We start from the raw sequence: 14648 nt of genomic DNA on the forward strand, positions 1-14648 counted from the left end.
CCTCCCCCTCCCAAAAAAAAAAGTTCTAAGTTTATTTTTTTAAAAAAAATTCAAGTTCAAATTTTATTTTTTCACCCCTACCCTCGATCCCCCCACACCGACAACCCCGCACACCCCCACCCTGAAAAATAAATTTAAGTTTGTTTTTAAAAATTATTTTCTACTCTAGTAAAAATAAAAGATATTTCTTAAAAATATTTTTCATTTATAAACCAAACACTAAAAATCTTTTTCGAAAAATATTTTCTACTCACCAACTAAACATGAGAAAATAAGTCAAAAATCTATTTGTTTTCGAGGAAAACATTTTCCATTGAAAACCTTTTCCTTCATACCAAACACACCCTACGTAAATCTCCCTTCATCACATGAAACTGAGCTTGAATCATCTGAGTCGGATATGTTTGATTTCAAATATAGACATGAAATTTCTATATATGAATTCATACGCTTTTCGGAGTGTTGGAAAGACATTTAAAAAGAAAAAAGAAAAATCCACAAAAAAGAAAGAAAACAGGGGGAATAATAATGGCGTCAAAGTTTTGATGAGAATGCTGAATATAAATTTTTGACTGTTTTCGAGGAGTAGATTTGTCGAAAATGCGAAAGTATGACGCAAATATCACACAAGGTGAATAGTAATAATGGTGCGAAAGTTTCAGCGACAGAGCTAAATATAAATATTTGACTGTTTTGAAGGAATAAATCTGATGAAAATGACGAAAGTATGGCGCAAATATCACACATCAGATGGATGTCACCGTATTCCTAAAAAAGAGCATAGCTTTACGAATTTGTCAAGGAAGTAAATTAGAATTTTTCAATGATATAAATTTGTAAAGATGGAGTGAGTTTTGAAGATTTTGGCTCATGAATCTTAACTATAGTATTTTGTAATAATGTTAGGACGCTAATAAATGTTGCGCTAGTTATGTGCGAATGAATTTTCTTTTGTTAATAAATTATTACTTTAGTTATGTTGAATTTTTTTTATCACTTCAACAAAATGTTATGTTATGTTATATTAAAATATTTGATCAACTTGCAGTTTTTTTTTTCAATTTCAATTATATAACTCAATTTCAAGTATATAACTCAATTTCATTATACAAAATCTGGCTGTCTTTTTTTTTTTTAACCTTATACTCACATAAATTTCGTTTTTTTTAGTATACATCACTTGGTACGTTTTTCTTCATTCTTTTTATTGACATATATGGTAAATGCTTATTTGATCAACTTGCAATTTTTTTTTTCAATTTCAATTATATAACTCAATTTCAAGTATATAACTCAATTTCATTATACAAAATCTGGCTGTCTTTTTTTTTTTTAACCTTATACTCACATAAATTTCGTTTTTTTTAGTATACATCACTTGGTACGTTTTTCTTCATTCTTTTTATTGACATATATGGTAAATGCTTAAGTTGTTTAAGAATATCGTATTTTTTTACGTGATCACATTTAAAAAAAAAATTAAATTAGTGTTGTATTAGAGATATACAGATTAAACAATTTGAATAACAAGGATACAATTCTAATTTATATCTTATTTTCCTCCCAAACAAATTTTTATTTGTTCATAAAGCAAACACATCAAGTAAATCATCTCGGGATTAGTAATGTAAAAATTAATTGTGTTGATATTATTATTTGTATTGGTGTATCAAAGATAATATGTTGCATAATATTTTTTAAAATGCTTGTTTACAAAAATATCTCCTAATTCTTTAGTTTTATACACTTCCAAGAATAATTATATCTTTAATCATTGTTTATGCATGTACTAAAAATCTCTGTATTGTTAATTTCATGATTTGCTATGCATTAATTATTTATAAAATAATAGCAAATAAAGAATACACTTTTAATTATATATACATTGAAATATTATACAAAATAAGGAAAAACTAGTATGTGCATTATTTACTCTAATATATTTTATCAAATGACACATAAAATTAAGCTTGTCAGATATATTCAATTTCAAATTCGGACTCGAAATGTTGAATATATTCGATTCTAAATTTGAATTCGAAATGTTGGATATATTCAATTCTAAATTCGAACTCAAATTGTTGGATATAATCGATTCCAAATCCGGACTTGAAATGTCGGATATATTTGACTCCAACGGACTCAAATTTTCTATATGTGAATCCACACACTCTTCCAAGTGTTGAAAAAACATTTGAAAGAAGAAAAATGCACAAAAAGAGGAAGAAAATAATGGAGAGTAATAGTAGCGTGAAAACCTGAGCGACAGAACTAGAATTTTTCAAACATGGGTGCATCAAGTAAAATGTATTGAAGTGGAAATTGATCCTTAATCCTCAAGGTCAAAAGACCAACATTTAACCATGTGGATCATTTGGACTTCTTGTAGTACGCATGCCAGAATTTAATATTATACAAATTTTAGAAAAAATATATATAAAATATTTAATTTTACTAAGAGACCACAGATGCCAGTGCCCTATTTTTTGCTCTAAATTCGCCACTGGTGCAAACGATGTTCCAAAGATGAGCGTAGCTTGAAGAATTAGAGAAGAAAATAAATTAGGTACTTCCGATGTTGTAAATTTATAAAAATGGGATGAGTTTTGAAGATTTTGGGCTATGAATCTTAATTCCAATGTTTTATTATATTGTCAAGGCGTCAATAAACCTTGTGCAAGTTATGTGCATATTAGTTTTCTTATAATGTCAATTAAATTTTGCTTTTATTATTTTTCTTAATCAGCAAAATATTATCTTATTTTATACAATAATTTTATATTACAATTATTTGATATTATCCCTATCACCACTCGATCATATCAGCTTACTAACAATTTTTATTTTTATTTTCAATTTCAAGTATAAAAACCAACCTTCATTATGTAAAGTCTTTAAGTGATACATCAGTTGGGACGTTTTTCTTCTTTTATTCACATATAATAATATGATCTCATAGTAAGAGTTTTTTTTTTCATTCATGTTTTATATATTCTTAATATTAATCACTTGTTTTTTAAAATGTAATATTTTATATTAATTAATATGTAAGTTATGGTAAAATAATCATATTATTTGCTAATTTAAAAAATGTGTTAAATTTAAAATGGACAAATAAAAATGAACGGAGAAAATATTTAAAAAAACATATGTGAATCAACACTATATGAATCTCTTTTCGTCACATAAAATTAAGCCTAAATCATTCGAGTCGGATATATTCAATTCTAAATTCAGACTCAAAATGTAAAATAAAATCAATTTCAAATTCGGACTAGAAATTTCTTCATGCGAATCCACACGCTCTTTCAAGTGTTGGAAAAACATTTCAAAGAAGAAAAATAAAAAGATAATGGGGAGTAATAATAGCGTTTAAGCGTAGAGCTAAATATAAATATTTATTGTTTTCGAGGAGTAGATCAATCTAAAACGATAAAAGTATACCACGAATATCACACTTTATCATACATAAGGTGAATAGTGCAAACCATGTTCCCAAAAAATGAGCGTAGCTTCACAAATTTGAGAAAAGAAATTGGGGATTGTCGATGTTATAAATTTATAAAAATGGGATGAGTTTTGAAGATTTATTATTATGAATTGTAATTGCAGTGTTTTTTAAAACTGTTAAGACCCCAATTTTTTCAAGTATAAAACTCAATTTCACTATATAAAAAAAGGCTGATTTTTTTCCTTACCCGTATATAATTCGTTTGAGTAATAAATGCATAAGTTATTTAAGAATACATCACATAATAGCACAACATTTATACATCACTTGGCACGTTTTTCATTAAATAAACTTTTAGTCTCATTAAATCAAATTATTATAATTTTAACATGATCATATGGATTTTTAAAAATAAATAAATAGTGTTGTATTAGAGATATATAGATTAAAACAATTTGAATAACAAGGATACAATCCTAATTCATATATCTTGTTTCTCCTCCCAAACGATTATTTATTTTATTCACAACGCAAATGCATTAAGTAAATCATGCCGGAATTAGCACATATGAATTAATTATGCTGATATTATTGTTTATTTATTATATGAGTTAGTGTGTTGAAAATAATATGTATATGTTGTATACTGTTTTTAATATTGTTTATATACAAAAAAATATCCTCCTAATTCTCTAGTTTTATACACTTTTTAAGAATAAGTGTGTTTTTAATCATTCATATGAATGTGTTAAAACCCCTTATATTGCTAATTTCATTATTTGTTATGCATTAGTTCTACACAAAATAATATCAAAATATAATATAGTATAATATAATTATATATATGTTGAAAAATTACGTCAAACAAGAAAAAATTAATATATGCATAATTTTTCTCTAATACAAGTCTATCAAACAACCCCTCAGAGATCAACAATGACTATGGTGAGATACACAAAAACTCTTTATCCTAAAGATCTCAAATTCAAATTTGAGGTATAATTTTGTTTTACTAGAGAGCATTTTCATTTTAAATGATATTCTCTTTATTCTAATTTATGTGATAAAAATTAAAAAATTTGAGAATCAAATCATTTAGTTTTAACCGTAATTTATGCATAGAATCTTTAAATTTTATGAAATAAAATATATACAATTGAAAACTACGTAAAAAGCATTATAAATCACAATAATTGATTATTTAAAATATTTATAAAAATATCATATTAAAAAAAACTTATTTTAATCTCAAAATCTAAAAGTATTAAAACAAAAAAAATAAATATATAACATAACTTTAAATTAAGTAAACTTTAAGCTAGCGTTTGACCGTAGATTTCCAAATGTTTTTGGCAAATATTATTTGGGTGAAAATTTAGGTGAAATTTCACCATGTGTTTGGCCATACTATTTGGGAAATATATTTCACATTTTTAAGAAATATGAATCATATCCTAAAGTTTTAAAAACTATCAAAACTAACCATGTGTGTATTACATAACACATGACTTTGTTACCCTAAGCGGATTGTTATCATTTTCATTAATAACCATATTATCGCTTTCATATTTATTGAATATTCTATCACTATTTTGATGTTCATGTAAAAAATTATGTAAAACAACACAAACAACAACTATAAAAAGTGTTTTTGTAAAAGATAAAAATTTGATGTAGAATTTGAATTATTAAAAGTTCCCAAATAATGAGATTTGGCTCAAATACTAATTTTTTCTAGTATTTGGAAATTTGGGTTATTTGCCAATTAATGACAAATTATATGCCAATTTTTTCTCCAGATTTTATTTGGGAAATCTATGACCAAACGTAGAAGAAGAAGAAAGCCCAATAGAGTACTCAAGAGTGATATATAACCATCAAAGAATGTGTTGTAATAATGAAACTGTTTTTTTTTTTATCAAATATCTTGTTAAAAAGTACTTTTTGGTAAATAAAAGCTTATTGAATTAATCGAGTTTCAATATGAATAAGAGAAAAAGAAAAAAGAAAAAAGAAGAGTGATACAAGGGAGAAAGGTAGTGGTAATTAACCATAGAGTAAAGAGATAAAAAGGTGGGTAAGTGATGGTAGTAGATATCACGAAATTCTTCTGAAGGTTGTTTGTCTGATGGAGTCTGCTATTTGGCTTTAATGCTGTAAGAAAACTGACCAAATGTCAGAACAAATTCTGACCACTTACTTTAATTACTTACATGTTCATATTCACAGACAAAAGCTAGTAGGAAAAATGAAATGGCAGCTGACACTTCCATGCCGCTAATCACTGTGACCTAACTTCTTTTGTTTTCTTCATTGCTTCACTGCCGTGTTCTTCTTCAATTATATTCCTTCCTCTCTCTCTCTCTTTTTTTTGTCGTTTTAATAGTACTAATCTCTAAATTACCTAGTATTTTTTTTTTGCTATATTAGTAAGTATTCCTTCACTTTTTATAGCTACTTTGTTAATATTGAACTTATTTAAACGAATTTATAACTTATGACTTATTTTAAACAAGACTCATATGTGGTGTGTGAGTCAACATGTCCTATAACAGAAAATGAGGAATTAGTTTTTTTTTTTGGTATAGTTTTGAAATATTTAATTAATCTTATATAATATAAATTTGAAAATTTACTCAAATTAATTCTGAATAAGTGATACATATCATATAAATTGAACAAAGGAAGTAGCTTTTTTGTTTTCTTCTCTCTTACTGTGCTCATCAGTTTTTGCTGTGATGCATCTTTGGCAAGTGTCAGCAATATCAGCTGTAGTCTCAGAAGCAGAACCACTCTCTAATTTCTGTATAGTAAATTCTGGGTTGGTTTAGTTGCAGGTTTTGCTTTTTTCCTTTTCCTTCCATGTGAAGTCAAGAAATGCAGCTTCATCTATTCTCTGCCACCCCTCTTTCTCTCTCAGGTCTTTACCCTTCTTCTCTCTGTTTATTGTTACCTTCATATGTTTATGTTTATGTGTCAAAGATTGGATTTTTTTTATGTGGGGTTTGTGTTACTGATGAAATTATGCTTATTTTGATGAAGGAAAAGGAAAAGAGGATGAAATAAAGAAGAAAGAAGGGTCACCACCTTGCATAGAGCTGTCTTTAGGCTATGGAAGTTCAAGCCATGTTGTTGAGGAAGATGAAAAAGATGCCAAATCCTCTAACTCTCTGTTCACAGCAGCTCAGTTTCAAGAACTTCAACTCCAAGCTGTGATTTTTAAGTATTTAGTTTCTGGTCTTCCAGTTCCTTTTCATCTGTTTTTCATCATTTGGAATAGTGTTTCAAGCTCCTTGGGTGACGGTGGAATCTACAAACTATATCCTACCTGTAAAGTTCCTATTCTTTGGCTTTAATTTGTCTTTTTTTAGTTTTGTGTTTGTTGAATTCCATCAAGAACAATTGCAAAATATTCAAGAATGTGTTTTTTTTTTTTGCTTGAACTTTTGGAAAATTGTTGGATGATTCTCCTTTTGTATTCAGTAGGTCTAATAGGGGGAAGTGGAACTGTGGTGTTTGTTTCTGGATACTTTTAACTTTTTTATTTTTGAATTACAGAGTTGAAAAGCCTATTGATAAGAATGCTAAGATCTCAAGAACATTGAACCGACTTTATGCTATTGGAAATGAGTTTTTTGGTTTCTGAAACTTGGTACATTGGATGAAGTTCAGTTGCTGGAAAAGATTTGCTTTTGTTTTTCTTTGAGTTGATATTCTGACTCTGTTATGCTTTTGGATTCTGTTCTTTTTCGAATTTTGGCTCTTTTCCTTTACCTTGATATGATAATATTCTGAAGTCTACAATGCTTTTTGATTCTCTTGTTAGATTGACTCTACTGTTTTATTGCCTATACTGTGAGATGCATATTTTTGGTGGTCATTATGCATTTAAGTGTTGTTTTATGATAAAACATTTGCCCTGTATTTGATTAGATTGGTCCTTGGACAATCATGTTCATTCGTTCCGCCATCTTTCCTCGGAACAGTGCGAAAGCGTTATTTATTACGGTCATTCCTACTATATGAGTCTAAGAGCTCTAAATTTTAGAAACTCAGTAGCCTATAGGCTTACTTGTGCTTTTATCATCTAAAAGTCTTTACATCATACTTGGTTTGATGTGGGGAATGCATATCTGGTGCTGAATAGTCTTTGATAGGTAAGGGATAGAGTAAGTGTTTAATCCATGTTATACTCATTTGCACAATGAAGAGCTTGGCTATGTGAATACTTAGGTTCTTTGAAGCATGTTGTAATGCTTTAATGTTTAATAATATGGCTTCTGGTTGCAGTGGGGAGATTTGATTATACGAGCATGACAGATCCTGAACCAGGAAGGTGTAGAAGAACTGATGGGAAGAAATGGAGGTGCAAAAGGGATGTGATTCCAGGTCAGAAGTACTGTGGGCAGCATGTGCATCGAGGTCGACGTTCAAGAAAGCCTGTGGAAGCTTCTGAACATGTTATGAGATCAGACGATACAAATATCATTTCCAAGATAACTAAACTGTATGCCAGTTCCGATGACCCTGGCAGCAAATGTGCTCCTGCAAGTAGTAAAACATCCTGTTTGTCTTCTACTAGCAGAAGTAACCAATACAACAGCATCGAGGACTCATCTGTTAAACCAAGATTCATCAATTCTGGCAACGGCAGTGAGAAGCAAGACAACTACATGATTTGCAATAGAAAGGACATCACAACGTCCGTAAGAACCCCATCTTTCATTTCTGGTGACAATGCTGACAGTAAGAACATTGATTTCAATCGTATTAGTCCCAGCAAAACCAACCAAAAACAGAATTGCGGAGAAGCTAGGAAGCATGGTGCTTTGGTACCAATTTTTGGTCTATCTACAAAGAGTGACCTGCAACACTCTATAGGTAAACCACCGATTCCAATATGTTATATTCAAGGAACTTCTTTCCATCTTCATTTTAACTTGTCTTTCATCGGTTTAAGAACTGTAAAAGTAGCATGCCTTTCCAGGAAAATTATCTTGCAGTGGATTATTTAAAAATTCTTCTGAGCAGTGCCTAATAGTGGGTGCTTCATGAAACTATTAGATGAATCAGGATTGTATGTCTCCTTTTATTAATTTGCTTGGGTTTGTGCAATACTAAATAATTTCTTGCCTCATATTTGATAGTAATCGATAACGTTTTTTATTTTAGTCCTCTGCATTGGCTAGATTTTGTTGGGTGCCTAACCTGATGATCTATTTGTAGTTTTTAAATTCCTTCTGCATAAAGCTGTGACAGAGGAAGGAGAAGTTAGTTTCTTTTATTAGCTCAGCAACCTTGATGATTGTTGAGAATAGCTCATGCTTAACGGTTAATCCTTTTTTTGTTGTAACACAGGCTCAGAAGCTGACCAACAGAGGTGCCGAAGATCAGATGGAAAGAAATGGAGATGCAGCAAGACTGTTGTTCCTTGTCAAAAGTACTGTGAGACTCACATGCACAGGGGAGCCAACAGAAAAAGGGTAGCCTCTGTCTCGGTTGTTGTTCCACCTTCTAAACCTCCTTCATACAGGTTTTGCCCACCCGAAAATGATGGTACTCGAAGAAACTTGAACACCAGTCTCTCCATTTACACAATCCCAGGGCGCCAAAACATTACAGATGATGAATCTAACAGTAACAGTATTAGTGATGCCACCACTATCACCGATGAAATACCAGCATTTGTGTCGCATTAGTAGATAATCGCGGAAACTTTGTGTTGTTGGTGTTCTTTTTGGCAAGATGTGTGAACTTAGAGAGTACTTGAGAAATGTCCATCAAGGTGATTTTGTGGCCATGTACAAGTCCTTAGCTAGTTTGTAAATCTTTTAGGATTGAAAATTCTGTTTTGTAATAGGTTTTGATGAGATGATAGACATGTACTTTTTCCTACTATATCTCTGGCCTAATTGATGACTATTTTTGTTACAAGAAAGTGCTTGCTAAATGATTTTAAACAAAAAAAAGTTGAAAGGAATCAGAGTCTACCTTGTTTGGATGGTTGTTACTCGTTGTATTGTATTGTATTCAATTGTTAGCTTAAATACAATTATTTGTTTCGATTGTTACTTAGATTCTATTGTATCGTATCATCTAAATTCATCGTTAGGTAATGATGAAAAGATCATTTTATGTAATGACTGATTTTGTGTGATCGCGTCGTTACCTTAATATTTTCTTCTTATTTTGTTTTTATATTATTTCATTATCAGATTTCATCTTTTATCATATCTTTTCATAGTAACTCTACCTCGTACCCAATTTTTTTTTGTAGGTTTATCATTCAAATTCTAAACGTGTGACATTATGTAACGACAAAGAACCTTACTTTTCTTGTAAGTTTATCATTCAAATTATAGACTTGTGACATTATGTAACGACGGAAAACCCTACTTTTCTTATAGTTTTATCATTCAAATTATGGAGTGTGACATTATATAACGATTAAGAACGATACAATCCATTCAAACACTGTATTCATTAAAATAATACAATACGATACAATAAAACACAATACAATATATTATAAAACAATACATAACAACCATCCAAACAATAAAGCCATCAATATATTGGTTTTGAATTTTATCTCCTTCTAAGTCCTCCCATTAATATGTTTTGTTACTGATAATTGCTTTGCAGGTGATCATGTGGATGCTTATGGCAGGGAATTAGGAATAGAGAGAAGAAAGTATTTTAATTTTGCACTATAATTAACAACACTGTATATATCTTCAACTAATTAATTTGATGCTAATTTCCTCCACAACCACCACACGCCTCAATGATGATGACCACCGTGATAGTGGTGACCGCCACCTCCACCTCCACCTCCACCTCCACCTCCGTGATGGTGGTGGTTGCCTCCGTGATGATGACGGTGGCCTTCTCCTCCTCCTCCGGCAGTAGTAGGGTAATAAGTAGTACTATCGAGAGTAGTCCTTCCTAAATTAAACAGATCATAATCGTCTTTCTTCTCTTTTGTGCTGCAATACTTTTTGCTAAAACACAATCCCATGACAATTAATAGTATAAGGTACGTACAATGAAGAATAATTGTACTGTGATCTAAAAGTCAAGTAGAAAAAGTGGCTTATGATATTATGAAAAATCTTATAGAATGACAAAGATTATATAGAGCTAATCAAGGTCCAAAATCTAGTAATCTTGGGATTATATTATTATTATCCCACTTTGTGTTGGGTTGGGTTTAATTTTAAATTTTAATTCTTACTATAATTGGTTACAATTCACGAGACTATGACTATGGTCAATTTCGGGACGCCCTAAAGTAAATTAAGGCCCTCCAAATATTAAAGGCTACAAAAATATGAAGTATCCTAGTATTTAGGAAAATTAGGTAATTACACGATTTAAAAAAATAAGATAAAATTTACCATTTAGATTACGGTAAAGGGCCAAATATATCCCTATACTGTAGGAATAGTTTAAATATACCTCCTAGTTATACTTTCGAACTAAATATACCCCCCGTTATACTTTCGGGCTAATTATACCCTTATGACTAACATAGGACACATGGACAACTAGAATTAAAAGAATTATTCAATTTAAAATTAATCAAATTTAGATATTACCCTCCCCGCCCCAATAATTTAAGGGAAAATTGTATGAAATAGCAAATTATTAATTCAAATTAAATGTTATAGTCATAGTTTATTTATTTGTAATTCGCAGCAAACATCCCCTTTTTTTGCCATCTGGTTCGGTATACGATTAGCTATTTTCGGTATACAATTACCCATTCGGTATACAAATGTATAAAATGCGTTTGTGTTTGTATAAAGCGAGAGAAAAAGTGTATATACAAATACAAATACATATATTTTCGTCCTATACACTTATAATTATACAAATACAAATCTTATTATACAAATTACAATGTATAAATAAAATTTTATACAAAACTGAACAATTTGTATAAAATTGGATGTATCTAACGAATTATACAAATCAAAAGCTCCATAGCAAACATAAAATTTGTTATGGAGCGCAATTATGTAAACTATAGCTATAACATACAAATATGATTTTTATGTTAGTTATATGTGAATTTGACCTAATCTATAACATTGACCCAACCAATTTATCTTTCAAACATAAAAAAGCCCTAACAGGCATCCTCTTTTCTGTTCAGCAAACGAATGGAACATTGCAACTAGGTGCAATTAATGTTTATATTAAAATAGTGTGCATTCAACATTGTCATCAAAGGTGTCGTGGTGTAGTTGGTTATCACGTCAGTCTAACACACTGAAGGTCTCCGGTTCGAGTCCGGGCGACGCCATCTTATATTTTTTGTTTTCAGAACTTTCACAGTGTTCAATAAAATACTAACAAATTTTATTAAATTGAATATTTTAATTATTTAGTAAAAAATATGGTACTAATTACTACTGCAGTAATGTAATATCTCAGGGAATATGACACATAGAAACTTTTTGCATTGTTAAATCAAAAACTAACTTAAAAAGACAGTAAACTAAACTTATATGATAAAGAAAAAACTTTGAAATATATGATTTCTTCCCTTTCAAATATTTAAACACCGGTTTTACTTTTATATAAAGTAGCCAATAGTCATATAAATTTATTTATATTTTTTGTCTGTGTGCGCGCAAGCAATATACTACTAGTTAGTATTGCATGTAGGTTATAATTTAGATAACCAAACAGTTAAGAATTCACATCTTCATTGATAAAAAGGGAAATTAATGTATTCCACGTAAAATTATCACTACAAGAGATGACATAATTAAGAAAAATACCACTAAAATTAATTAGAATTAAACAAATTAAAAAGGACACTAAAATCCATGCCCAAGAAAAAAGGTTACAGGCATGATATGGTCCTTATTTGCACTATGATAATATATACCACTGGTACTATTTCTCATATCCAATATTGTTGCAATGAATATTTACAAAGAAATCGAAATTGGGACTAAATTGGTCCTAGCATCCTCCTCCACAACCACCACCACCACAACCACCACCACCACCGCAACCACCACCACTGTCACCACCGCAACCACCACCACCTCCTCCACAACCATCACCACCACCACCTCCACCACCACAACCACCGCCTCCAGTAGCCGCTAGAGCGTATATATAAGCCACACTTCCACTACTACAAGTTGTGCTATCCCGTGTTGTTCTAGTACCATAAACATAATTATTTTTCTTCTTTGTCTTCTCTACGTTATTTTTGGAGGCAGAGTTTTTGCTAAAACACAATCCCATGACAATTGAAGAAGGAACAAAAGGGGATGATGATGATATTATAATCTTTTTAATTTTGTGTAGACAAATCTTGGTATATATATATATATAAGGTCGACAACGTATTCTCCTTCAACAGAAATATAATTATGTTAGGATTCTACATGCGCGATCCACTTGCTATTAATATTATTATCCTCCTTGGTAATTCGGACGTTTCAAATTCTTCTAAATATTACTCACTCCTTCTCCGTGTCACTTTAGTTGAAAAAAAATATTGTTACATTGTTTGACTTGCCGTTGGTAGGTCAAAAATATTTATTCTGACGAACACATTTTAAAAAAAAATTAAGGTGTTTGGCTAACATATAAAACTGTTTTTAATTGGAAGCAAAAATAATTTTTATGCTGTTAGGAAGAAGTTAAAAATTTCTACTTCTTTTAAAAAGCAGAAGTAGAAGCAGAAAATTATTTCTCATGTTTACCAATATATTCATTATATTTATTCTGGTGAATTTTCATATGTAGTGATTTTAATTTGTGGAATGATTTTTAAATTTATTTTGCTTGATGTTTTAAATTATATTATGTTAATATTATACTAATAATTAATTTATTTTTTATTTTATCTAGTTATAATATTGATTCAAAATTTAAATATGTACATATTAATTTAATAAAATTGAAATAGTAGTTCTAGACTTTATAGTAGATATTTAAAAGAATGATTTCTTTATAAATAATCTAAATATTAAAAGTGAATTGATACTTGTTCTTTTTCATAATTTCTCTCAAAAACACTTTTTAAAATGATTAGCCAAACACAATCTACTTATCAAATACTTTCAAATGAATTAATCAAACACAATTTTTTTTCAAACGCACTTTTTTGAAAAGCCATTTAAAAAAAATGCTTCTAAAAATAAGTTGTTTGTAGCAATAATGTCGAATATGCTCTTAGTATCATCATAAAATTAGGACAAAATTTATGTGTTTTTTCAATCATATTTCCTCTTTTAAATTTTAAGAAACATTTATTTGATAAGAACTGTTTAATAAATTAGATAACACTTACTCCCTCTGTCTAAAAATACTTGTTCAATATACTAAAAATAAATGTCTAATAATACTTGTCCATTTTATGAAATTCATGGATCATTTTACACTTAGTTCCTAATTTACGCTTATCGTTAATTATAGTCATTTCCTATTACATATTTCAAAACATTATATTTACTACTTCCTCTGTCCACTTTTAATTGTCATGTTGAGCTTTTTGAAAGTGAATTTGACTAATTTTCAAAGTTAAATTAGATTGCATTAATTCAATATTTTAAACAAAAAAATTAGATATTCAAAAACTATACGAAAAGTACTATAAATTGCAATTTTTTGCATATCAATATGATGAAAAAATACATCGTAAAATGTTAGTCAAAGTTCTTAAAGTTTGACTTTAAAAAAGGAAACCATGACAAATAAAAGTGGACGGAGGGAGTATATTCAAAGGGTGATAGAGTAAAATTACCCTTCTATTTATAGTTTCTTAAGGGGTGAGCCAAGTCAATAGTGGACAACTATTAAAGGACAGAGGGAGTACTCCATCCGTCCACTTTTAATTGTCATGGTTTCCTTTTTAGAGTCAAACTATAAAAACTTTGACTAACATTTTACGATATATTTTTTTCATCATATTGATATGCAAGAAATTGCAATTTTATAGTACTTTTCGTATAGTTTTTTGAATATCTAAATTTTTTTGTTTAAAATATCGAATTAATGTAATCTAATTTAACTTTGAAAATTAGTCAAATTGACTTTCGAAAAACGCAACATGATAAATAAAAATGGACGGAAGTAGTACTTTGGAACAAAAATATAGATAAAACACATAAATAACCTCCTAACTTAGTCAGATAACTTACTTTAGTACTTAAACTATACATAC

The 14648-nt window shown here is 29.5% G+C and overlaps 2 protein-coding genes and 1 non-coding gene across 3 annotated transcripts; 2 read left to right on the forward strand and 1 right to left on the reverse strand.

Moving 5' to 3' along the window:
• Positions 1 to 6128: 6128 nt before the first annotated feature.
• LOC102601540 (growth-regulating factor 9) lies at positions 6129 to 9349 on the forward strand. Its single transcript, XM_006339709.2, has 4 exons — positions 6129 to 6371; positions 6494 to 6781; positions 7742 to 8332; positions 8810 to 9349. The coding sequence occupies exons 1-4, from the start codon at positions 6329 to 6331 to the stop codon at positions 9148 to 9150; spliced, it is 1263 nt and encodes a 420-aa protein (XP_006339771.1). The 5' UTR covers positions 6129 to 6328; the 3' UTR covers positions 9151 to 9349.
• Positions 9350 to 11688: 2339 nt separating this feature from the next.
• TRNAV-AAC (transfer RNA valine (anticodon AAC)) lies at positions 11689 to 11762 on the forward strand. The gene has a single exon. It is a non-coding gene; the product is annotated as a tRNA-Val (tRNA).
• Positions 11763 to 12430: 668 nt separating this feature from the next.
• Positions 12431 to 12721, reverse strand: LOC107062185 (loricrin-like). The gene has a single exon (XM_015312540.1). It carries the CDS (start codon positions 12719 to 12721, stop codon positions 12431 to 12433), a length of 291 nt encoding a protein of 96 aa, XP_015168026.1.
• Between the last annotated feature and the right edge of the window lie 1927 nt (positions 12722 to 14648).

The sequence above is a fragment of the Solanum tuberosum genome, unplaced genomic scaffold (genome assembly GCF_000226075.1).
Source record: "Solanum tuberosum cultivar DM 1-3 516 R44 unplaced genomic scaffold, SolTub_3.0 scf00010, whole genome shotgun sequence".
NCBI lineage: Eukaryota > Viridiplantae > Streptophyta > Magnoliopsida > Solanales > Solanaceae > Solanum > Solanum tuberosum.

What these genes read in the sequence shown, in the direction of transcription:
- LOC102601540 (XM_006339709.2), top strand. Translation starts at nt 6,329, where the DNA reads ATGCAGCTTCATCTATTCTCTGCCACCCCTCTTTCTCTCTCAG. An exon ending in CTACAAACTATATCCTACCT is followed by an intron (nt 6,782 to 7,741) that starts GTAAAGTTCCTA and finishes TTCTGGTTGCAG; the next exon opens with TGGGGAGATTTGATTATACG. An exon ending in TGACCTGCAACACTCTATAG is followed by an intron (nt 8,333 to 8,809) that starts GTAAACCACCGA and finishes GTTGTAACACAG; the next exon opens with GCTCAGAAGCTGACCAACAG.
- LOC107062185 (XM_015312540.1), bottom strand. Translation starts at nt 12,721, where the DNA reads ATGGGATTGTGTTTTAGCAAAAACTCTGCCTCCAAAAATAACGTAGAG.